This window comes from Galleria mellonella, unplaced genomic scaffold (genome assembly GCF_026898425.1).
Source record: "Galleria mellonella isolate WM207_F2 unplaced genomic scaffold, CSIRO_AGI_GalMel_v1 utg40, whole genome shotgun sequence".
Classification (NCBI taxonomy): domain Eukaryota; kingdom Metazoa; phylum Arthropoda; class Insecta; order Lepidoptera; family Pyralidae; genus Galleria; species Galleria mellonella.
In genome coordinates this window covers 5,996,803-6,024,195 of record NW_026442094.1, presented here as the reverse complement: position 1 = coordinate 6,024,195, position 27,393 = coordinate 5,996,803, and the positions used below count along the sequence as shown (strand labels likewise).

General features: G+C 32.5%; 1 protein-coding gene across 1 annotated transcript in view; it reads left to right on the top strand.

The window, feature by feature from the left end:
* LOC113520373 (uncharacterized) overlaps window positions 1-27,393 on the top strand; it is a 95,385-nt gene that overhangs the window by 50,742 nt on the left and 17,250 nt on the right. The window contains exon 4 of the mRNA XM_026905695.3: window positions 24,842-24,929. Coding sequence (XP_026761496.3) covers window positions 24,854-24,929 — 76 coding nt within the window. The 5' untranslated portion in view covers window positions 24,842-24,853. The remainder of the gene's footprint in view (window positions 1-24,841; window positions 24,930-27,393) is intronic.

Below are 27,393 nucleotides of genomic sequence, written 5' to 3'. Positions count from 1 at the left end.
CAACGAAGGATGATAGGCGAGAATGAAAAGGTGGGTCAGTTAGCCCATCGTGATTGTTTCCAGGGGTACCACGTGCTATCTAACAAGCTAGCAATGAGACTGGTAATCCACATTACTAACAATCCGTTCCCCATCCCCTCCACGTGTTAATGGTTCATCTCGCATACCTAGTAAATAAACTAACAATAAAGTGTTAAACATGATTGAAACCTTGTTTGCAAATAAAACAAAGAGTTTCTCATGACATTACCAATAATTTCCGGCTGGGAACCCAGCGCGGCGACCTTCTCCTACACGTTCCGTTATCGAGCTCATCGAATTCGTTATTAACGAGGTGTATATTACGGTTATTGCACAACAATAAGGTCGAAAAATGGGGATCGAAAGCAAGGCCGCGGCGGTGTGGACGCATCTTAACGTACTAGACTACGATAATAGAGATAGGCTGCCAGAATTAGATAAATTAGTGTATTATTTTATACAATAGTATAAAATAATACACTAATTTATCTAAATTAATACACTAATTTAATCTAAAAAAAATATCTAATTAATATTAGACAAATCCTTCATCAACATATCAACCTTTAACTGTCCACCGCTGAACACAAGCCTTACCCTTTAGGAGTGTTGTCTTAGTTGGGAGGCGGATTGGCAACCGCAGTTAGGCTTTGAAAATGTAACAGAAACGCTGCTGCCCATTCCTCGTCCACCCTTAGTCGCCTCTTATGACATTCACGTGAAAGGAAGAAGTGGCTTATTCGATGCCGAGACCACACGGTAAATCCTTACTATCCAATTAATATAATAAATGCGAAATTTTGTAACGATGGATGGTTGTTACTTTTTCACACAAAAACAATAAATACTTTCTCCTTTCGGGTTCTCAAGGTTGACTGGAAGAAATCTCTTTAAGAAATAAGTCCACTTCTGTACATTTTTATTATAACATATTATCTATATTATAAGTGAATGTACAAAAGCAAATAATTATAAATAAATAACTAAATAAAACTATTGAACGTATTTAAATGAAATGTGGTACGCCAGTAAGTTATATCATAACTTAGTGCTTTATACACTTATTCACGCAGACAATGCTGAAGGATACAGCTAGTTAATTAGGCATACATAAAAGTGAAGTCGTATATTTTATCACCCCTAAGTGCATCGATAGTTCTACCAATTGTTATGTAATTTGGAATATATTTACGTGTTATTTAAGATGAAAACGGCTTTGTACTTTTTAATCTATTCAGTGAATATCTAGGTATATTCTGACTAGAATATCCCTAGATATTCACTGGATATTCCCTATACTAAATTTCAAACGCGACTTTGTTCGCGTAGTCATGCGTTTGAAATCTAGTAATATATGAGTAGAAATGAATTTGCCTATTTATATATAAATATTTGGTTATTATTTTGCCATTTCCTTTTGGTTCTACTATGATTTTCTAATAGTAATAATAAAAAAATAATAATTAAGGGGGTTTAGCCCCTTATAAATATACTGTCAGTCGAATCTTTGCGCGTAGTTGAAAGCTCTGCTCGGATCCTGGAATGGGCTCTAGACAATTCTTGGGGGGGGGGGGGGGGGGAAGGCCCACTCGGTCTCTCCTTAAATATACCTATGCTGATAGAAGCACGAAAACAGTAATTCTCTTTTTCAATTCAATAACAGATCCATTAGAGATTCAGCAAGAATGAATGAATTATATTATTAAAATAATTTTGTATAAATATTACTTCTAATAGCACAAATATTGATATTTTTAATTAGTAATAAATTTTATAGCTTTCCCAATATGTTGCAAGTTGCAGCTCATATCTATTAACATAATTGCATAGTGCAGGGCAATTAAAAAAAATATATGAATATTTATTTTCCTGTTGATAAATAACTTGTAAGATATAAAATAGCCCATATTCTTTTTAATCAACTATTTTTCGTAATAATTTATAATTATAATAGTTAGTGAAAGTTCACCCTTTAATTAAAAAAAATAACAAAAATCAGTTGATAATTTTGAAGGTATCCCATAATTTATATACCTATAATATGTATAAGATATAACATATATCCAAAAAAAAATATAAAAAATACCTTCTGTGTTGTAATTTTAAATTCCATAGTTAATATTCTAGGTGTATACCTAACGCAAAACATTAACATTGCCAAACCAACACCTTACAAATTGTTACAGTCTATTTCTTTGCTGTAAACAATATCGCTTAAAAGAGGATGCCCCGATCCGTTATCGCGGCGCGTTAACACAAACGAGCGTGAAACGAGATGAAAACGAAAACTGAGGCCTTTCATTGTGTATGCAGACAGGCACTGTGTAAAGGCGAGCTCTCACTAGTCGCAAGTGCAACCATAATGTTTTTTTGCACATGGTTGTAGCGATATGTTGACTAGGCATTTTTTAGTACGAGTATTTTGGTCCCTGATAAAAAAAGGAATTGAAAACTTGGAAAAAATAAACAAAATTTTTTTTTTATTCATTTTTGAAATATACTTTTAAGGTGGTTAAAAAATGTTCAGTCATTAAATATCTTTCTCCTATTTGTTCGTTTATATCAGCCGTTAACTGCCCACTAATGAATATAGGCCTTCCCCATGAGGATGTTTTGCCAGTAGTTGCCACGCTTGACAGGCAGCTTGGTAACCGGAGTTAGGCTTTTGGTAAAATTTTTAATAGAGAAACTGCTGCCCATATATCTACCTTTAATTTCCATTAGTCGCCTCCTACGAAACCCGCGGATAAGGACGTGGTTGCCCCTGTTTATGCGAGGAAACAGGGTTTTTTTTCTATGATAATAAAAAAAAGTTCAAAAGGAAACGTACAAATGTAAACGTAATCATGTGTCTAGTATTAAAGTACCTCGATACCTGTATTCGAATACCGAGTATTCAAATTCTGTATATTGAGTATTCGAGTACCTGAGTACCTATTAGATATTCAAGTTTAATTGATGCAGCACGTCACTACATAGTTGAGCGTTGCAATAACAGACGATTTATAGTATTTCATTGAATTATTTATATTACCATAGCTGGTATCATATTACTAACACGACAATTTAAAATAGGTGCATCTACTTGATAGTAAGGTGACACTAAATTAAAACTGTTAAGAAATATCACAATATTGGTTTATTTGACAGAAATTAAGTGATTTATGGTCTGTGGCGCAATCGTCAGATGCCTCTGTCATTGAATATTTAATTAATTATTTTATTATCTTAATAATTTAAATATAATTGCTATAATAAGTTGAAGAAATTGATTTAAAATTAAAAATATTGTTAACATAAGGAGATATTATTTCATGTATTAAACATTCAAATACAGAATAAACTTCCCAACTCTTGGCATTAAAACTGCCTAAATGCCATTATCAAGTTACTGAGAATGGTTACCGAGTGACATATTTATAATGTTAATTTATTTGATGTAAATCGATATTTTTTAGGTAGATATATTATTATGAATCAATAAATAAATTGGTTGTCCAATTTGGTCGCTTGCATACTCTCAACTATCTAGTGTGTATGCACCTTAAGTAGGTTGCTCATCAAATCGACAATGTACGAAGGTCGACGCTAAGTACCGTAATCACGGCGTAAGTTATTGCCCGCAAATTGGGTGTTAAATTGGTTTCTTATTGTTTCTTATATCTTTTTGGTTGACGTACTCCTTTCACACTAATGTATGAATTATTTTGTACCCATTCTTGATCCTTTTGTGACCTCCAAATGAATACTCAAAGGCTCAAGCATTGTTCAAACGAACAAATAATGTATAGCAATGAAGTGTAAGGCAATTAGAAAGTAACAGTTTATAATTACGACTGTACTTAGTTTTAGCCGCAATTAACAAACAAACAAACTCACTTTTACTAATACTAGTGATCCGTCCCGACTTCTCATGGATAAATATAAAATAATATATAACCTATATTACTCGCTGATAATATAATTTACTATAGATGAAAGAATTTTTGTATCGTAATGAAAATAAATTGAAAAATACTCGTACCTATATTTATAGATTCATTTCAAATCGTCTTCTAACTTTCGTCTACTATCTAAATACATACAATATATATTACATACCTTATATATTATGTACATACTGACTGGGTTAAAATATTTTAATAAATTTTTGCATACCAGTATTTTAGTGAAACATGTAACTGGAAGTGTACACAACTGCATATCTAATGTAACCACGTTTAATGCAAAAGTATCTGAATCTAATTCTATGTAAATATTATATCAAAACAAATTGTTTCACACGCTACATTGATACATGAATCCAATCGTATCACTGTATTCGATGCTATCATTTATTTGCTATCATTCATTTCGTCTCAAGCCATGAGAGATAGGATCTCTTTCACGATAATATATCATCGGTATACAAAGAAAATTCCCAAAAAAAAATAGATATTTAAATTTATAACTTTAATAAGTAAATTTCTAGATATTCTAGATAGATTACTTACAGAATACTTGTTAATTATTCAATTTATTTCTTGTGGTTTATATCAAAACACATCAGGGTTATTGATTAAACCAATAATGATGTTGAACATCACTATAATCATTATTCACTCGCTTCAGCCTTTACCTTGGACTAATGTTCAATAACACAATATGAATAACACAATTATGGCAAGTTCACACGATTTTTGTTAACCAAAGATGCTAACTCTAGTTTCCTGTCTGCATATTTATTGGCAATACATTTCTTGTAACTATTATTAATGTGTCACTTTTTTGTAACCATTTCCATAAGTTCCGCAATTCTTGGGCGTCACAGTATATAATTTACGTAAGAGTGTCATCATTTTGTATGTGTCGTGTATACATATATAGATGTGTATCGACAGACAGACAGACGTGTGGGCGATTCGCCACAGGGGAGCGTCTCGTGTCAGCAATATATCTGACGGATTTCGTTAAAACTATTATGAAATTAATTTTCAACCAACTTCAAAAATGAGGAGGTTCCCAATTGGGATTTTTTTACATTTGTTACCTAATAACTCCGTCAGTTGTAAACCAATTGGGAAAACTCTTATTTTATCTGAAAGGTTATTATTAACAGTGTGTTCCCATGAAATTTTATCAAAATCGATTCATTAGTTTAGTTTTTATATCAAAATAACTGGTTAAGCCACAATTTAAATTAAAAACTGATTTAAATAGTCTTTTTATACATAAAAATTTTACAATTTTGATTTTTTATTTTGTTATTGTTTAAATAAATTATAGTATTCAGTAATAATATGTAATGATAATTCTTATTAACTACTTTATCCTTGTGACCAAGATATGATAAATTAGTGACCAAGACTGGAATTAAGATTACATTAGATATATATATTTTAATGGGTGATAATGGAATGGTAACCCCACCCGCGCTGTCGGTATACACCGGCAGGGCACCAGTGAAGGATGAAGCAAGTCAGTTAGCCCATCGTGACGAATTCAATAAGAATTGTTCACGATGGTTTCCAGGGGGAACCCCGTGGAGATCGATCCCACGATACTCTTTCATGCAAAAACTACTAAACATATTAGAATAGAATTTGATACAAGGGTAAATTAATTAAATATGATATTTTATGTAGCGATTCACGTGGTCCAAGCCGCGGGATAAAGTGAGTAGTAAATATAAATGGAACATTACTAAGGCAGATGGTATCTCTCGTTACATACATAGTGTCGTAACGCTCTCACCGTCTCACCGTCTGGGAATTGAGATGAATCTTTGTGTTTTGCTTGCAAACCCTCATGGTGAAAGTGTATGCGTTCTATTAACGTCATATTCTTTTGCTTAAATTCCTATAAATAGATAAAATTAAGAAAATATTAAAAATAAAAGTGGTGAAAAATATGTAAAACATAACCTCATCGTGTTTGTGTTCTTTTTTATATTTTTTTATACGACTTAGAATGGCAAACAAGCTGACGGCCCACCTGATGGCAAGTAGTAACTGTCGCCTATAGACACGAGCAGTACCATGGACATAACAGAGTATACTGTTTCGCCCATGATACCCCCATGCGTTGCCATTCCTAAGGACTCAGATGTTATTCCTCTGTACCCTGTAAATTCACGCCATATCCCACCCTTCAAACCGAAACACAGCCATGCAAACACAACTGCTTCATGGTAGAAACACGATTGGGACAAAGGTACCCAAGCAATCGACTTTTGTACAAAGTCTCCCTGTGGTACGTTGTTAGTTGTGTACGCATCATGCAGTCTACTGAGCAAATTTTGATGCAGTTGGATGTGGTGACAATTTAATACTTGATTATATATTAATAAGGTACGTTTTATTGTGACAAAATATCTTATGTGCCACCACGTAGAGGTCGACCTGGTCGATCAATATACCCTATACTCGTATTGCTAACAATGGGACTGATAGTCTGCATTACTAAGAATCCCTTCCCCCCCTTTGAAATCGGTTGGAACTATATAGTTCTATTTTCAGTTTCATTTTTTATGTCTGTTACCTCATAACTCCGTCGTTTATAAACCCTTTTAGAAAATTCTAAATTTATTTGGAAGCATATACTTTCAGATTAATTCTAATCCGTTGAATTGAAAAGTTTAGTATGTAAATCAAAGTAATTCAGATTTGACACGATCGAAGACAACTTTTTTTTGTGATACAAAATCTCAAATTATAATGAAACCTAACATGAATAATGTCGCAATGATCGTGGCTTAATTAAATCACACGAACACGCAATTAAAAATGTAAATGATAGCTATAATTTGATATTTTTCGCAACCGAGCTGATGTACACAAAGGTACAATATGAAACGGCCACGTCATTTCACAATGCGAAATATCGGATAATATCAGCCCCCGGTCGAGATTCATCATTGTCGATCGATAATTATCGGTCAATCGCATCGTTAACGACGCGACATGACGTTATTGCATAGCGCACATGCCACCGCGTGCGCCAACCTAAGTAGATTGCGTGCGCCCGCGCACCGCGCAATTTGTACGGTCAGCAGCAAAAGTCAGTCAACATTAACAGATTTAGACGACCGCCGTGGCGCAGCGGTAGGTCTATTGCTTTGCGTAATGAGTTCCGGGTTCGTTTCTCGGTTAGTCTAATTTAGGATATGAACTTAAATTAATTATAAATTGGTTGTTGTTTGAGTATATTGCATTGGGATGTTCGTTGCCTCACAACACAGAGTATCCTAATTTGTGGAGCAGGCGAGTGTAATTCATCATCACCATCATCATATCAATTGTATCTGTTCACTGCTGAACATAGGCTTCCCCCTTAAGAGGGGGTTTTGCCAGTAGTTGCCATGCTTGGCAGGCAAGTTGGCAGCCACAGTTAGGTTTTGGTGATGTTTTGAAAGAAATGCTGCTGCCCGTCCTTCGACCATTTTAGTTTACTTAGTTTACTCTTACGACACTCACAGGAAAGGAAAGGGTGGCCCATTCTACCATGTGTGGGACCATACGCACGAGTGTAATTGTATGACATTAATTATTGTTTCTAATAAAAAGATTGTATTTCACAAAATACCCGCAATTGAAGTGGCAAAATCAATTCTTTTTATTTCAAAACTGAACTACTAAACCGATTTGGTAAAATCTATTTAGGATCAGTCTGTAAGTATATTCTTTTATAAAAAATATTTTTCCAAATCGGTCTAGAACTGACAGAGTTATAAGGTAACAAATATAAAAAAAAAAAACATACAACTGTATTGAAAATATCCTTCTTTTTGAAATCAGTTGAATAATCATTTCAAATGGACTTGTTTTCTACAGTATAAAATCTTAAATTGCTATTTAGCGATAAGGATATCCTTAGTTCGCTACCTTGCTATGTGATTGTGACCTTGTGTGGTTGATTTCTTTTTGTTTACCTATTTTATTTATATTATCGACTTTTATTGTTGACCGTACATCAGAAACGTATGGTCCAAGAACTTAAGAGGTTGTTATATTTGACCTAAAATTATAGTTATCGTGACTACCTGAAGTAATAATATATATTTAATTATATAACAATGAAAATGTATTACATATATTAAATTGATATAATTTTTGTTGGCATAATTTTCAATTGTTGAACCTTCTTTAGTTGTATTTATTTATATGCAATTTTGAATCTTAGAAAATGATCTGATCTATGTATATTTATAGAAACCTTTTTAGCAATAATATTTATATTTTTTTTACGTAAATAAAAACATTTATTAACAAATATAGGGTTGTACTGTTACATATTTTTTGCCCTGGTTTACAAATTAGGGTAACCTCTGTCTTGTAAGTCGCTTTCTTCCAACATACAAGAACTTGTACTATTTATTTGTACATTATGTCATTAATAATGTCATAAAAAAAAATAATAATTGTAACAATATTTGCTACCATTATAATGTTATTTATGTAGTTTATTATGTTGTTAGTTATGTAATAACTACAAACAACTCCCTCACACACACAAAACTACCATCTTCTTTTCATTTAAGAGTTTCCTCTTGTCCGTGCAATTAATTCATGTATCTTCTTCCAGCCAGCTCTATCCCAGGCCAAATCCTTGACCTTCCTATACGACATGACACCTAGTGTTTCTTTTATCTGTCCCAAGTTATTCCTGTTATTCCTCCGTCTTCTTTTCCTTTTTATTTATTCCTTCTACTATGCTCTTTAAAAAATCGTCATGTCGTATAAGAATGCCCAGCATTTTGCCTCCTCAAAACTACCATACAAGAATAATTCTTGGTCGTACCGCTTGTAACTTGCACCAAACGTTTACTTTCACCGTGCATTAGCCGGGATGCGCGGGAGTCGCCCAACCGAGAAATCGATTCAGAAATCGTTTAATTGACTCTCGTCGCTCGACTCGATGCTGTAATCTGACATAATAAAGTATTATGCACGTAATCGAATAAGTCATTGCGGCGATGTGTCAGTTTAAAATCTAATCGGTATTTATATTTTATCTGATAAACACGAAATACTACAAATATTATATACATTTGAAAGTTTTTAGTGATGTTTGGATGTTTTTGCTTGTTACTCAATCAAGCTTATCATCGTCATCATCATATCAGCCTTAAACTGTCCACTGCTGAACATAAGCCTCTCCCTTGGTTTTGCCAGTAGTTGCCACGCTTGGCAAGCGGATTGGCAACCGCAGTCAGGCTTTAGAGATGTTTTAAGAGGGACGCTGCTGCCCATCCTTCGCCCTTCCTTAGTCGTCTCTTACTACACCCATGGGAAAGGAAGGGGTGACCTATTCTATCTACCACACGGAAATCATGCTTCAATGGATATGAATTAAATTTGATACGTGGATTTCAGTCATTCATTCTTTTTAGTGATAATTTAAGACGCTGCTTTTATATATATATATATATATATATATATATATATATATATATATATATATATATATATATATATATATATATATATATATATATATATATATACACAACTTAGAATGGCAAACAAGCTGACGGCCCAGCTGATGGAAAGCGGTAACCGTCGCCTATAGACATGAGCAGTAGCATGGACATAACCGAATATACTGTTTCACCCATGATACCCCCTATGCGTTGCCATTACTAAGGACTTGGGTGTTATTCCTCTGTACCCAGTAAATTCACGCCATATCCCACCCTTCAAACCGAAACACAGCCATGCTGCTTATCTCTCTAACATTAATGAGTTATAAATCTTCAAAACATAATTCTTGAATGTCCCCTAACATACGTGTATAGTATACACTGTATACCATAATAATTACACAGTGTTTGGGTAAGACTTCAAGAGATAGTAAACAAACAAACTCACTCACTAATATAATCTTAATAAATCCAAAATATGTATTTATCGATAGATTTAACCCTTCTTTGCATGATTTTTTTTATTGGTGAAATAAATCAAGGTGATATAATGCATGTTCAAAATTAAAGGAAAAATGGTTAAAAAATAAATTTGACAGCTATGTTTTTTTTCTACAATGGACACTCAACAGGTATCCAGACACGATCAATTTAAATTGAATTTGTTCCTTTATATAATTTTTGGGCATTTAATGTTATGATGGAAATTTCTACCATTATGCAAAGAAGGGTTCAAAGTAAAAGAATAGACATATTTGTGTAAAGTATACATTACAAACAAAACTAGTCAACTTTTCCTGCGACGCAGTTTGACCTTAAGTTCAAGCTTTCATCTGGTGTACAAGAATGCAGTTAGCTCTGCCTATTCCGCTCTCACTATTTTCACTGGTTTAATCCAATGATTTATGTACTGTAATGCACCTGAATATTTACTGGTAACGGTGGACAAGACAGCTCGTTAACTGCCACTGTAAAGCCCCCGTGGCGTAATTCACATAAAACAAATCGTTCGAAATGTCTTTGTAATTTAAAGCTATTTTATTTGAGTATTATCCAAAGAATAGGATGGTCACATAGCTCGAAGAACCGACAACCGATGGGGAAGAAAGGTTTTTGCTCCGCCAGCGTATCCCGTTAGCGCAGGCGGGATTACCATAACATTTTCACCCATCAAAAAAAAAGTGCATGTATAGAAATTTCATAATGATTGGTTAAGTCGTTGAGCTGCTAAGAATTATAAACATACAAATGAACAAACTTTCACGTTTATAATTTTAGTGAGGATAAAAATATTTTACTAAGTTTAAATATATAAAAATATTGAAAGTAATATTATAAAGAAGAAATATTTTATTTTTTTTATAATGAAAAACTACTAAATCGACACTTTATAGATAGATAGACAGATAGATACTCTTTATTGTTTCCTCCAAAAGATTACAATAGTAAACTTATTATAAATATTAATAATTACAAGAAATAATCACAATGAGAAAACAATAATAACTTTATACATACAGCGAATAATATTTGCATTTTATTTCCGAAAAAAAAAACCATGTGAAGCGGGAGATAGTCGCTAGTATTGAATACATATATTTACTATTTTTACTCGAAATATGAAAATGATTTGGAAACTTCAATGGAATGACTTTAAAATTAATGCATCATTCGAGGATAATGCATTCTGCAAAATTCTAAACGTTATTCTAAAGTACGTCATGCCTTATAGATTTAGAAAGCTAACTGACCTTCCGGATAAGTACAAGAAATGTTAGTGTGTTTGTCATAATGACTATAGACGACAGTTACCACTTTCCATCAGGTGGGCCGTCAGCTTGTTTGCCATTCTAAGTTGCATAAAAAAATAACAATTTCTTTAGTTGTTATGTATATATATATATATATATATATATATATATATATATATATATATATATATATATATATATATATATATATACTAGCTGACTCAGCAAACGTTGTTTTACCACATACATTATTTCAGAACTATACATGAAAATGTATCGTATTACAATTGTTATATTCGATCGCCATCTTGCAACCCTATTGAGGAATATAAAAATCGCGATTAAAAAACAGGGGTTGATCGTAGAGGCGTGAAAATTTGAAGTTGTATGTATTTTTTTTGTTCATAAAAATCGGTAAAGCCGTTTCGGAGGAGTTTAGTAACAAACACCTTGACACGAGAATTTTATATATTAGATACATATATATATGTTACCTACCACAATAAAGATGCATGTATAAATCCATAAACCAAATGATTATTAAAAAGTAGCATCCGTATCGGATGTTGCGAACAATAATCCAAATACAGACAAGGCCATTATCAAAAAACAATAAGCAATCAAATTAATGCCCCATAATACGCATATGTTGAAATTTTTAATATCCTCCCTCCGTACATTACTACTTCCGAAACGTGTTTCAATGTTTGCGCTGATGTATTAGCTTATTGACCTTTGCGGATCGCTGGTGAATAGGTCAAATAGTTGAGGTCAATTTCAAGTAGCATAATCTAAATACATCTATTCGATAATGTGTTTCTATAGGAACGCCGCACAGATAAGTGATATCAAAAATAAATTACAAGTAAGTAGATATTAAAAGAATATAAAATAGATTGGACGTTTTTCTTAGCAATTATCCATTTTATTTAACTATATCTGTACTATAACTACGAATTTTTTTTTCTTCTTTTTTTTTATTCTATATTCTTTATTTATATATAAATATTTTGTGTGTAGTTTCGTTATCATAATTCTTAATATTTTTTTTAAACCACTGTGCAGGTGTAGTCGCATATTTCTGTAAAATAAAGTTTCTTTCTTTCTTTCTATAAGAGATATTTTAAGAGAATTGATATCAAGCTTTAACTGCGTATTACTGAACATAGGCCTACTCTTGGGGGATTTGCCAATAATTATCATACTTGGCAGGCGATTTGGCAGCGGCAGACATAGACTTTGGAGATATTTTAAGAGGGACGTTGCTGCCGTCGTATTTACATAGTCGTATTTACGACAACCATTGGAAAGAAAGGTGTGGCCTATTCTATGCCGGTACCTTACGTTAATGTTGATATAAAAAAGTTTATTAAAAGAGTTTTTTTTTTACATATTTTGTTTGTTTACACTTCCAGTTGTATTCCTGAAAGTCTAACTTAAAATCTGATGTATGTTTTATTTTGATACGCCATCTAGTAATTACTTAATTGATTATCCTACTTCTTAAAATCATGTGTAAACGACGCTGCAAGTAAAAGCTAAGGGTATTGTATAAATCTCGTTTTTTTTATGCAACTTCGAATGGCAAACAAGCTGACGGCCCACCTGATGGAACGTGGTAACCATCGCCTATAGACATGAGCAGTACCATGGTCATAACACAGTATACCATTTCGCCCATGATCTTCCTCTACGCGTTGCCATTCCTAAGGACTCAGGTGTTATTCCTCTGTACCCTGTAAATGCACTGCCATATCCCACCCTTCAAACCGAAACACAGTCATGCAAACACAACTGCTTCACACGCAAATTTCTTCTTATTTAATTACTGCGATATCTGTTAGCTAATAATTATAAAAACTTATATATTACATCAGTAATGAAAAAACAAATAAATTAAAAAAAAAAATAACAATAACATTACAGTAAATTTAATAGAATTACAATACAATTTTGTATTGCTATGGCACACTCACAAACGAAAGTTGCATTTGGTTTTGTGTATTTTTTTTTTGTCATTTATGTTATCTCGCTTTTTTTGTGTATGTACGTTGTAATTTGTGTGCTGTAAGTAATGCAAATAAAATTCTCTATCTATCTATTTATCTATCGTCGTAGCCCTGGCCTCATACCCACACAAGTATTTTAATTAGGCTTTTAATATAGGTAGTAATAAAATATTGGTTGTTGAATATAACAGTAAAATTTTAAAATTAATCTTACGCATTTAATAAACGTGAAAGTTTATGAAGACATATAAATATTTATGACTCGATTGCATTTAACTTACTGACGAATTCCAGAATCTATTATGTAATTTTGAGGACAAGTATTAGATAATTAAGTGGGAGACTTTGCACAAAACTCGTCTGCATCGGTACCTCTGTCCCACTCGTGTTTCTGTCGTGAAGCAGATGTGCATGTATTTCGGTTTGAAAGTGAAGTTATAGGTTACAGAGTTATAACACCATAATCCTCAGGAATGGCAGTGCATCGCAGTGTTTTCTATAATATCCACATGCATTTATTGTCCATAGACCATGGTTACCACTGTCCATTAAGAGGTCCAGAGGGAGACTTTGTACAAAAGTTGATTGCTTGGATACCTCTGTCCCATTCGTGTTTCTACTGTGAAGCAGTTGTGTTTGCATGACTGTGTTTCAGTTTGAAGGGTGGGATATGGCGTGAATTTACAGGGTACAGAGGAATAACATCTGAATCCTCAGGAATGGCAACGCATGGGGAGTATCATGGGCGAAACAGTATACTCTGTTATGTCCATGGTACTGCTCATGTCTATAGGCGACGGTTATCACTTTCCATCAGGTGGGCCGTCAGCTTGTTTGGCATTCTAAGTTGTATAAAAAAAAATTATCTATTCTTTTTGAAAAATTCGTCAACAGAGTAAAATCTTTTGCTAAGTAACCATTTACGTAATACAATTTTAAATTTATTTAATGGAAGTTCCTTTATATCCATAGGTAAATTGTTAAAGATTTTTAAACACATCATATAAGAATGTTATGTGTAAATATGTGTACATATTAATGTATAAATATTTCCAGTTTCAAATCACTTGATAAAATCAAACGCCTATATCGAATTAGCAAACAAATCTAGCAACACAACACCTGAAACTGCAAACAAAACGTGATTGCAAATACATTGTTCGCCTGTATCCACAATATTGCGTATACCACGCTCATTTCACGCTGCCAACCACGTTTTATTAAATCGATCGCATGTGAAGACAACACCTCAATAGATTGCTAAGCAATTCACATTTTGATAAACATTTTGAAATTATAAACAGTTTGAAATGCAATTCTGTCGTTGGTTTCTACGAGTTGGCAATTTTGCATGAGCGCGTTTACTTATGAAATACTATGTTGATAGGATTTATTATTTTAGTCATTGCCTACGATAGTATCCCATACTTCACGAGGGATGATATCAGACATTAACTGTCCACTGCTGGACACAGGTTGATGGGCTGGCAACTGCAGTTAGGCTTTGGTGATGTTTGAAAAGGACCGCTGCTGCCCATCTCTTGATCATTAAGTTCCCTTAGTTCCTTACGACACACACAGGAAAGAAGTGGGTGGCCTATTCTATGTAGGAATCACATAGCCTATTTTATGGTTAAATGAAATAAATAATAAGATAAATATGTTTACGACTATTATAACTAATGGGATAGAGTCTAGTAAAGACAATCCTCACACTTTGGTGTGCGTATTAAAAATCAATGTGACATGGCGTAAACCTACCGCCGTCACTAGGAATAATTTGTTTTGTTAAAAAATAAAGTATACAAAAAAAATGTAATAATACATGAAAAAGTAACTCAAAATTTATTATTGGTTGACAATATACACCTGTAAGTAAAGAAAAAAAAAACAAATATAAAAACCTAGATTGTAGAGTAAATAATTAATAAGCCCATAAAAATTACTTTCAACAGGTATAGGACTGTTTTGCGCGGGTAAAGTTACAGGCAACAGTGAGTTCAATATTGTTTTTCTAATACATACCTAATCTAATCCATTGTTCATATTACAAAATTAAAATAATAGTTACATAAATTTCATACACGCACACGATTTTAATATAAAAATCATTTTTTATGTAACGAAATAAGTATAATAATTTTTTTATAATGATATTAATCACGATCATTCATATAAAAACACACAAATAATGATCCAATAATGATTAGTTACGTCTACACATTAAAACGATTTCAATCTCGCGTCCAGAACGCGTGTCGACGTATTATCATAATTAACAATGGCCAGCGTTAACGAGCGTGTCGATTCGATCGTGACAATCGATTTTAGCTATCGATTAATATCGAGAAGGTGTTTTTATTTATAAACTTTTTTTATTTATTAACTTATTATTTAATGGGTGATAATGGAATGTAATAATGACAAATAGTAATTTGGAAATTTTCCGCTGACTCAAAAAACTATGTCTTATTTTACATTCTTTTTACAATTTTTTTATTTGTATACTTTAGTGTTGATAATTTCGTTCATTCGCGATTAAAATGCCTAATTCAGGATGTTTCTGCGACTTACCACTAGACAAAATGGTTGGCCACTCACTGGTTGTTTAAAATTTGCTTGGGTTGTTACGCGAGGCCCCTGCAAGAGCGAAGCCCCAGGCAGTTGCCGCTGATCCTATTAAAATAATAAATGTGAAAAATAAAAATGGATGGATGGATAGATGAATAGATGTTCGTTACTCTTTCACGTAGGTGTTGTAAGAGGCGACTAAGAGAACTTATGATCGAGGGATGAGCGGCAGCGTCCTTCTTAAAACAGTTCTAAAAGCCAAACGTACATGGCAAGTATTGGCAAAAGTCCCCTTATAGAGAAGTTCAGCAGTGGACAATAACGGCGGAAATAATAATAATAGAATAATAAAGTCATGGAAAATAGCTGGTAAATAATAAAAGTAAACAAAAATATGACTTATCTAAGCTTTTATACTAACAGTCAGAATATAATAAATCAAGATAAAATGTTGATCATCTGATATTTTTTCTGATATATTCTGCAACATGTAAATTTTATAAATGCATCTTCAATTCATTCACTATGAATGCCATTATCAGATTGTTTTGTCATGTCTCTCGGCGGGTTTCGTAAGGCGGCGTATTTTTGCCGCGCCGCGTCGCCTGCGCATCCGACGCTCGTCAAACACTTCACTTTAATCTCCGCCACGAAAGTATTACAAAAAGGCAATTTGTCATTTCGTAAATATTTAATCATTTGTTACACGTATCATAGTTTTCTTAATTCAGCCACAAATACTTACGGACTATTATATTTTGCAAGATGTGTTGTAATAACATAAATATGCCCAAACACGAAGACGTGATAAAGAGAATCTCATAAATCTTCTCAAATATGCATCCATCCGTTAACATGCCAATGCTGGGCATTAACTATTAATGGTCAAATAACACAAGTGGCTTAGTATCATAATATCAGCCCTTAAATGTTTTTTTTTTTTTTATACGACTTAGAATGGCAAACAAGCTGACAGCCCACCTGATGGAAAGTGGTAACCGTCGCCTATAGACATGAGCAGTACCATGGACATAACAGAGTATACTGTTATTCGTGTAGAGTTATATTTTGAGCGTTGTTTCCCTGGCACTAATGTATAGTGTTTTTCCTACTGCTTTTTATTACAAAGTTACTCGCGATTCGACCGGTAGTTAGGATTTTCGAAAATAACATATATGTAAATACTAAGAAGTAGGTTTCTATAGGGGAAAGTTTTTAAAATGGGTTGTGTAGTTTTGGTGTTTGTTCATTGCAAACAAACATTCAAATCTTTCTTCTTTATAATAATATCATGTAACAAAATGAAATCTGCAAATATTCTTGCTCTGTTACTACAAGGAGTTATACTCATATATATTACTTTTATTAGTTAGGTATAACTTAAAATAGTATTAATAGGGAAGATTCTATAGAGTAGCGAAAGAGAACAATCTATGTAAATGTCAATAATATAAGAATGAATCTATATTCTTGAATGTAACTTGCTTGAAACAAAATTCTAATTAAAAAAAAACTACATATATACCCAGAATTATCCATAATTGTTTTTTTCAAATCTCGTGTATTGATTTTTTATTTTAATCCCGTAAGTTCTGAGTAGTAATGTAGTAAATATAAAATTTTTAATATGTGAATTACTATAAGTTAATTAGAAATTTACTTATTGTTATTTATAAGTGAATTACAGTTTACATATAATAATTAAAAAACCCACAAAAAACCCAAATTCAATGACAAAACCAGTTATTTTGATCTAAAAATTAATCTACGGAACCGATTTTAATGAAATTTCCATGAGGCCAATTTGTAAGTATATCCTTTCAGATAAAAAGAAATTTTCCAAATCTGTTTAGAACTAACGTAACGTAAATAAGTTATAAGGTAACGAACATAAAAAAAACAAACCGAAAAGATTCTCACTGCTTCTTTTTGAAGTCGGTTTAAAATGTTTATTAAGCCGTATTATTTAGCATTTCTCTCATATTATCTAACATTTATTAAAACTTTCAAAACGGAACAATGGGTGTCAACAGCTACACATAATCATCTGTTACATCATTTTAATATGGTAAATGACAATATATAATACGTACAGACAATTATTGACCAAAACACTCGATGAATCGGCTCGGAAAGGTCACGAATATCATTTAAAAATTATTCATCTATTACTTTAATGTGTACAAACAACGAAGAGTTTAATTCAAACGACAATCAACTACACAATGTTATTATAAATGTGAAAGTTTGCAAACGTGTTTGTATGCTTGGTATTCAATCACGCTTTAAAAGATTTGAAAGAAATTTAATACACGAATAGGTCATATCCTAACCTAACATGTAGAGTACTTTAAATACTGATTCCAGCGGGCTAAACCGCAGGATATAACATAGCTAGTGATATTATGATAAAAGAAAAAAGGACTAGATATGTTTGAAGCGACAATTAATTATATTAGTTATTATCGATACTAAACCGTGTTTCAACCGTGAAGCAGTTGTGTTTGCATGGCTGTGTTTCGGTTTGAAGGGTGGGATATGGTGTGAATTTATTGGGTACAGAGGAATAACACCTGAGTCCTCAGGAATGGCAACGCATGGGGGGTATCATGGGCGAAACAGTATACTCTATTATGTCCATGGTACTGCTCGTGTCTATAGGCGACGGTTACCACTTTCCATCAGGTGGGCCTGTTTGCCATTCTAAGTTGTATAAAAAAAATATTAATTCAGAAGTCACAAATAATATTGTATGTTAGTATATAAACAAGGTTAAATATGTACTTTCTATGTTGTAACACAATTTAAAATTACTATAAATTATTAATACCATTCCATTAATTTAAATTCACAATGTGATAAAATATCCATGTGTAAGGAAATTTTTTTTTTTTATTTTTATTCCTTTAATATACAATATATCTTCTTTTAAAGATTATTACCATTAATCCTTCGAGCTTGCAAGTCTTGTTTTTTTTACAGACATATTGGAAAGGGTAACTACCAGGAAAGGTTAACGAGATGAGGAAATTAATAGTTACTCGAACAGTCAAAGGATTTTGTCGTTTCCGTTTATTTGATTTAAACAACAATAAAGTTGTTAATATTTTGAATTAGCAATTACCGTGTTAAGTGAAATGGAAATACAATTAAATAATAATAGTTTGTGTAAAAAAGATTGAACCAGGGGGTCTACCATTTAAATTAGATTAATTATTTAAATGAAATTCCGAATTTTCGGGCTCAATTTCGTGTTTTTGTTCGTACCAAAATCGACCCTATAAATGGAGCTTAAGATTTCATTTGTCACAAATCCTACCATAAAAGTCCCAAGGAACGATACTTTAGTATTTTTAATATTTTTAAACGGTACGTATCATGTAATTTTAACATCAAATTTGTGTTTCGTTCGGATTCGAAATTTCGGAAAACATTTCATGGTAGGCCAGGCTCAGAACTCAACACTCGTGAGTTGGTATCACAGAAAATATTACGTGTGTCGATTATAATTTTCATCAAAATCTCTATCAAATTTATCCGAGCTAAAGCCTCCTATCACATTATATTTAATACGCTCGGCGGAATGCAGATATGACGAGTATTACGTTCTCTACACGCTTCAACAATTTAAACGAATCTGACTACTCCATCAGGGAATACAGTCTTGAAGATTTTTATTTTAAAATATAAATGTTCATAAAAGTGAAATATCAGTTTTGATTTTCAGTTCTTTAAACCAAAATCCCGTGTGTTCACATAGAATAGGAAACCCCTTCCTGTCCCGTGGGTGTTGTAAGAGGCGACTAAGGGAGGGCTAGGGACAGGCAGCAGCGTCCCTTTCAAAACATCTCCAAGGCCTAACTGCAATTGCCAATCCGCCTGCTAAACGTGGCAACTACTGGCAAAACCTCCCTAGGGAGAGGCTTATACTCATCAGTGGACAGTTAAAAGCTGATATGAAACCAAAATCGAAAATATTAAAAATTAAAAAAGCGTTGTGAAATTAAGTTCAAAATTGGTGACGTATTTGTATTGAGAATATATTTTCCTAGTTAAAAATTTTAAGTGTACATAACTATAGTTTCAAACTAGGCAAGAAAACAGAAATAATGTAAAAAATTACAAGTGCAATTTACATTTCTTGATTTCCAATCTTGTCTATCAAAACTAAGAAATCAAATAAATTATTTTAACTATGTAATGATAGTAGCATCCAAATACGGAGTCGGATTTCAATTTTATGTAGAAATGGAAAAGAATTGATAACGACTGCCGAGAAGCCTTTATTAAATCTGATCACCACTGAAACCCCGATATCGACTTCAATTAGGGTTACCAGACGAAAATAGTTTTTTTTTACCTACTCGAAGAATTACACATGTACTATTAGAAGACAGAAGAAACTTTCATGTTAGCTCCGAGATTTTGGAAAATAAGGAAAAAATATTAGAAAAGTGACAATAGAATTTGACAATAAATAGTGGTACAAAAGACGGACTTAATGCTATAGGCATTCTCTACCAGTCAACCTTTAAGATGTGCAGAGATACTTAATGGTGGTTAAAAAAATAAAATTATTTATTGTATATTTATGTTATAAAAAGTGTAAATTTAATAATAATACTAGATTTAAAAAAAATTAAAATAATAAAAATTTATATAAATAAATTATTTATTAAATATATTAATTAAATTATTAAATCATTAATTTTCATTTAAACATTACATTTATCAGAAAGGTGATCCGATTTTTCCATCAAAGATTATAATTTTAAACGTATTATTTTATATATTAATCATACTTTTATAACAATATTAATAAATAATGTTTTTAACAACTAGCTAGAAAAATAAACGGCAAAAATTAAAAAACAACCTCGCTGCATTCACATGCCAGTAAATAGACTCCAGACGAGACATACCAGGAAATTGACTTAAAAGATAGGACACTAATCGGTGAGGTAATCTTATTATTTGAACTGGTAACCCTAGAACGAACTGCCAATTAGCCAATCACTAGGCAACCTCGCCTACCGCATCAGTTATCGCGTTGCCGATCGCCATCGCGTTCGAATCGCATTCGTGACGGACGAAAGTCGGTTAATGCATGGGAAAAGCAACGACGAAAACGATGCGGTTTCGCAAGCGATCGCGGCGATTGATATTGCGATTAGTTGGGGGTAGGAAGTCACCTGTTGTCTGAAGAATGGTGGGTACTGTAACTACGCGTGAATATCCCAATAGTGGACATAGATTCCTCTGTATAAGAGAAGAATTATAAATGAAAGATATCTGCCTACAATTAACACGTAGATCAGGTAGTTAGATATTGGGTTTTGATGTAAAAGAAGAAACATTAATTTACATTTAATTTTTCAGAAACGATTAAATAATTTCATTACTTCTGAACGATTTATTTAGGTTTCGATAATAAAATAAAACTTTAATTGTTACATTATTTTAATATATCACTGAAATTTTATATTTTTAAGGTTAATAAATGACACATAATGTCAACAGAGGTTTAAAAGAGTAACTGTTAACTTTTTCGCGGGTTCTCCTCAACAGATAACAACTTTCCGAACCCTGCATTCATAAAAAAATAACAATTACAAAGTGCTTGTAAACAAGTCTATTTAAATAGAGATGATTTGAATTTGAATGTACTAAAAAATGTTGATTTCTTTTTTTAAATTATTAATTCACTCTTGCGCCACCTGCGCATTTCTATCTGTTCTCCTTTAACCAAAGGTTGTCTGTAAGAGATTGCTCTAGCGATAAGACCGCCTTTTGTACCTTTATGTGTATATTTCAATCTGTATTTATGTTACTGTATTTCACTTGAATTATTCACTTGTCATTGTATATTTTTATTTATGGTGCAATAAAGAGTTAAATAAATAAATGACATTTAGAATTCACGGCAGTAAAGTTACAAGATATATATAAGTATGGTAGGAATATTTCATAATAAATATAAATAATATAATATAAATAAATAGTTTTTGATCACATAGTATACAAATTCAATTCCTCTCGTTCCTTATAACTCGGACCGTAACTTACCTCTCTCGGCTCGTATCTGATTATTCAGTAGCGGACATCTTGGGTCTTCCTGTAACTACCTTACGTATTCAGATTGTCGGTTCTATGTTTATCTCTCGTATTAGACAAATTAGTAAGTACTACCTCGTTACTAAGCCAAATTATTACTTAATACCAATCCGTAAGATTATTTTTAAGCGATTATCGAAACAGTGTGATTCTAAATTCGTCTTTACTTTTTGAGTGTATGTTACTCGAGTAAATCTAAATCAAATTTAACAATTCTTTTTGAAAAACACAAAAGTTACACTGCTGGAGTTGAATCTCTTTTCAGCATTTGGTATGCAGTATCTTTGTGCAAAAATGCAATTTAGAGTGTTTAAAGACCTTATAAATATCGTATGGAAACCTATAAGGTTGTGTTAATATAAACAGACGGTTTGAAACCATGAATGGAATAAATGCCAATGCATGAGGATTATCATGGGCTTCACAGTTTAGACAGTGACATCAGTGATTTTGTTTACGCCTATAAGTAACGGTTAATACTACCATAAGCTTTCTATAGCTTGTTTCTTACTAAAATTAATTTATTTTAAAACTTAAATTTTAAACTTTAAAATTTAAATTAAAACTTAAAAATTAAGATCTCTTATTAAATTATTTATTATAATATCGAGGTAATTAATTAATTAAGTTTTATATTCATTTATTTAATATTTTTTATTTTTGAGAGACGGTTATTAACGCGACCTTTTAAGTTAATCCCCATCCCATATGAACCATAAACAGTGCAACGCGAAAGTCTAAAAGTTAATTATATTTTATTTTATTTTTATTATTAAATTCAATATCAATGTAAAATTCCAATGCCTAAATTGTCTCGCCGGGAATTGTATCCGGGATCTATTAAATATATCACCCACCCACCACTGCGATATAGAGATCGTTGGTATGGTGGATTACGTTCACCATAACTGTATCTTTAGAAAGGGGAATAGTACATACACATGAATACAAACATTAACTGAAACAATACTTTTTAGCGAGATACGTGTTTTTAGTCACGAATTCACGAGCAGCTCTCACTTGGCACGGGTATATCTGAATATCCTTCGAGTTCAAAGGAGAAAGTGCACGCCTACGTTACACTAGTGTTTACACTTGATTTTCTTTACGTTTGTGGTATTATTTCATATTTAATTCCACATTTGAATTACTTTGCCCGTACAAATGGTTTTATTTATCTTTTCGGTAATTTTCATCACAAACTTACTATTATAAGTCGTGTAGGGTAGTCACCTTGTAATGTCAAGAGTTTCCAGCCTGCCTTTATAACATGAAGTTATAACATGAAGACATCTGACATAGCTTATTAGACGATGGTTTTAGGGCCAAGAAAATATTATAAGTAGTAGTTAATAGCTTATACTTTACTTACTTTTTAATGAATATTATAAATATAAATAAATATAGTAATGATTGGTTGATTGTTGATACTCAATCCATATAAACCATAAGATGAACCCTTCGATTATATAGATAGAGTGTCTCCATACAAATGTTTCGATATAAGCGGGTCAAGTATTCCATACAATTTTGCGTGATAAATAGTTATAAGTGATTCCTCTAAAACTTCTACATTTATTTTGTCTTACAAATTCTGCGCCTTTTTAATGCGCAAAAACTCATTTTACTTATTAAATAATTAAATATAGATACGTCAAGATATATTATGTTCGTAAGTATATAGAACACTAATAAAAAACGAGTCAGCTAATTTGACAATTAGCTGACAAAAAATTGACCCGTTTTTGAGGCTCAAGGCTCTATCTATATAATCTAAGATATAGCCTTACTCGCTGATAATACAGTTTTCTATTGGTGAAAGAATTTTTAAAATCAGTTGAGCAGTTTTTGAGTTTATTTATTACAAACAAACAGTCAAATCTTTCCTCTGTATAATATTAGTGTACACAAACAAATCTATATTTAGGTAAGCGTAAAATATTCTAATTTAATGAGACAGAATCAGACAGGAAATGCCTCCATCTTGCACGATTTCCGCAATCGCGTGCGCCTGTGCACCGTACAGCGAGCGGTAAGGCTACGTGTTGACAAGATTTACAGAGCGCCATCTGCGACATTACGTACCTTATATGGAATATTCCGGAACTGTTAAACTTAGATTATAGGATTTAAACTCACACAAGTTCTCCTTTCTCCATTATATGTAAATTTAAACATTTTGCTATCACATGAAACTGATCTTAACCTTTTTTTTTTTTAACGTCTGGAAAATGCTTTATGCAGACCCATACACTTTGTGGGAGGTGAATGGGTACTGTAGGAATTCCCCCATAAGGCGGGGGCGTACCCACCAAAAACCAGACGATATACTCTCGAGGTGCTATATGTCGAAGACATGGGTTCGCTTTCGCACTCACCACATCTTCGACGGCAGCGACCTTCCCCCTGCAAATAACAAACCCGGTCTCGAGTGTGATTGCCAATATTTTAGTTTTAATGGGCGACTTTACAAAAGTCGTCTGCTTGGGTACTTCTGTTCCATTCGTATTTTTGTCGAGAAGCAGTTGTATTTGGTTGGAATGGTAGGATATGGCAATGAAATCACAATGGACAGAGGCATAGCACCTGAATCCACAGGAATGGTAGTGCATGAAGGGTGTCATGGGCGACAATTATTGATACTGATCCTCTATTATGTCCATGATACTGTCCACGTCTGTAGATGAAGGTTACCACTTTCCATCAATTGACCGTCAGATTGGTTCTATAAAAATTTTATCAAAATAGGTTCAGCAGACTGGCTTTTAAATCAAAACAACTAATTTCACCACGATTGAAATCGATTTTTTTGTGGAATCAAATCTTTTTTATTTATATCATTACCCAAGATTCATTGCCCATTTTTTGTAATCAGTCTTACTAGAAAAGACCCATAGCTGTCAGTGGGGCATTGTCCATTAGTGAATTATGATAATGATCAAGAATAATAATAAAATAATTTCTTTTTGTTGCAGATAAACAGTATAATGCGGTGGCGAAGAGAAGTATCAGGGTGCAGAATGATACCCAAGATACTGTTGCTTGTTGCAATATTGACAATAAGTAAGTATAGGTACCTTAAAGGTTAAACTTTAATTATTTTTAGATTAAGTCTTTAAAAAAAAAACATGGGGTTGTCAAATATTTTGCATGTTTGACAATTCTATTTTTTCAATTACGCTTAATTTTTATGATAGTTCTCTATCACAATAATAATTTGTTTTTTTGGTAATTGATATGTCTGATATGTGACATACCAATTAACAAAAAAACAGAGAAAATTTGAATAAGCATTGTTTTTGGTTCAGTAGAATATGTACAAGCGCATAAACAACATTTCGAAAAAAAAACTTTATGTACAATTTTGACTTTGTTACTATTTTATAATAAATAGGTAAATATTTCATAAAAACTGAAGACATCTGCAACTCTATTTTAACTACTAGTGCCCCGGAATCGCTCAAGTGTAGTTTTTTTTTTTATTTATTTATTTAATTAGCATGCAAATACATTAAAAAACTATGGATTTTTAGTACTACTTAAACCCACTTAACCTCTAGTTCTGAACGATTTTTCAAACGTTTTCTTTCGTACAAACTTTGTCCTAATAATTACATCCACAACTTATATATTTTCATCATCATCATCATCATCATCATTTCTTTATTGCACTACTTAAAAAATAATACAAAAATATATGTATATTACACTTATGAAGTACAAAAGGAGGTTTTATCGCTAACGCTATCTCTTCTAGAGAACTTTTAGTTAGAGATGAAAAAAAAAAACTTAGTTATTATTATAACAAAATAAAAAGAATTAGCCAAATAAGTGCAGTCGTTCGGAAGCGATACGCTTAATACATATTCGGCAATTAATTTTTATTTATATACATGTATTTTTTGTCACTCTCTTTCAAATTGAGAAGTTGGTGCAAAGAAAAAGACGAGAGACTTAAATAACCAAAACAGAATAACTAGAAGTCTCATATTTATACAAGTTAGAGGCCAGTATGATATTTTTTTTAAATTAATAAATAAATGCTAATCGTTTTTACAATCTATCACGAAATATACATACTTCGTAAGACATTCAACATCTATAGGTGATCTATGATTAGTTTCCTAACACAAAAATACCGAAAACTTGCAAAACAAGATCAATTCCTCATGATGACAATAATTACCTATTCTCCGACTTAGTCTTCCAAGGTAACGGCCTGTCACAACTCCACTGGGGTACAATTTACACTCATCCACCCATCACTTAGCTGTGGAGGTCTCGCTTTAGATCTTTATCGTTCAATTTCATTTCAAGCTAAAATTCAAAACACATTATATGTTGCTTAACCGCTTTTATAAAGCGTTTATAAATGTAAAAAACTTTAGCTTGAATTAATAATTGTGTGTGTTTACCGAATCTAAGTATAATATACTCGTATTTTTAATATGTAATATATCAATTATATATATTATATATCTACTTACTTTTATATTTTTTGTATTCTTCTTTTTATCTCTTTTTTTTTCGAAGGAACTTTGCTGTTTTGTTTGTTAAAAATTTGTCGGAATTAAAAGGGCATTCCAAAGACGATTTTCAAGGCACTTTCTTCCACCCACAACCATTCTTTGGAATCAACTTCCAGTAGCAGTATTTCCGAATCGATACGACAACATAACCTTCAAGAAAAGACTATATTCCTTTTTAAAAGGCCGGCAGCACGCCTGCAAAGCCGTTGGTGTTGTGGGTGACCATGGGCGGCGGTAGTCACTTACCATCAAGTGAACCGCATGCTCGTTTGCCTCCTGTGTTGTAAAAAAAATAATAATATTTGAGTGTGATTTTGTGCTGGTTTTATTAGAGTTAAGCTAAAATATTTCGGTATTAATTGTTCATATTTCAGACCCAAAATTCAGGTATTTGAATCTTGTCTTAGTTTTTTGATGTTATCGAAGACAACCCGCCACCTCGGCTCATTTATAAATTATTATTATGATTATAATAGTCATTAACTATCAATTGCTTTATCCTTTCCCAAGAGACTACAGCATGGGGTTCTTCAAAAGGGGGGTAAAGAGGTTTTATCAGTGTAGGCAACGCGCGCGTAATATCTTTGGTATTGCAGGCGTTCATAGGCTACGGTAACCGCTTACCATCAGTTGGGCTGTATGCTTGTTTGCCACCTCAGTGGTATAAAAAATAAAATTTGCTGAATATAGGTTTCCTCCATAAGGGGGGTTTTATTGTAGTTGCTTCTTTGCAAGTAGATTGGTAACCGTAGTAAGGCTTTGGTTATTTTTAAAGACGGACACTGCTGCCTATTCCTTGACCATTAAGTACTCTTCGTCGCCTCTTACAACACTTACGGGAAGGGAACCATTTTATGCGGGGACCACACAGCAAATCATACGTTATTCTGGACTTAATACATGTTTAATGCTGTCCAGGAACATTTCAGTGCAACGTGGCCAAACTAGCTATATTGCATTATAATTCGTTTTTCAAGGCACTTTCTTCCACGCACAAC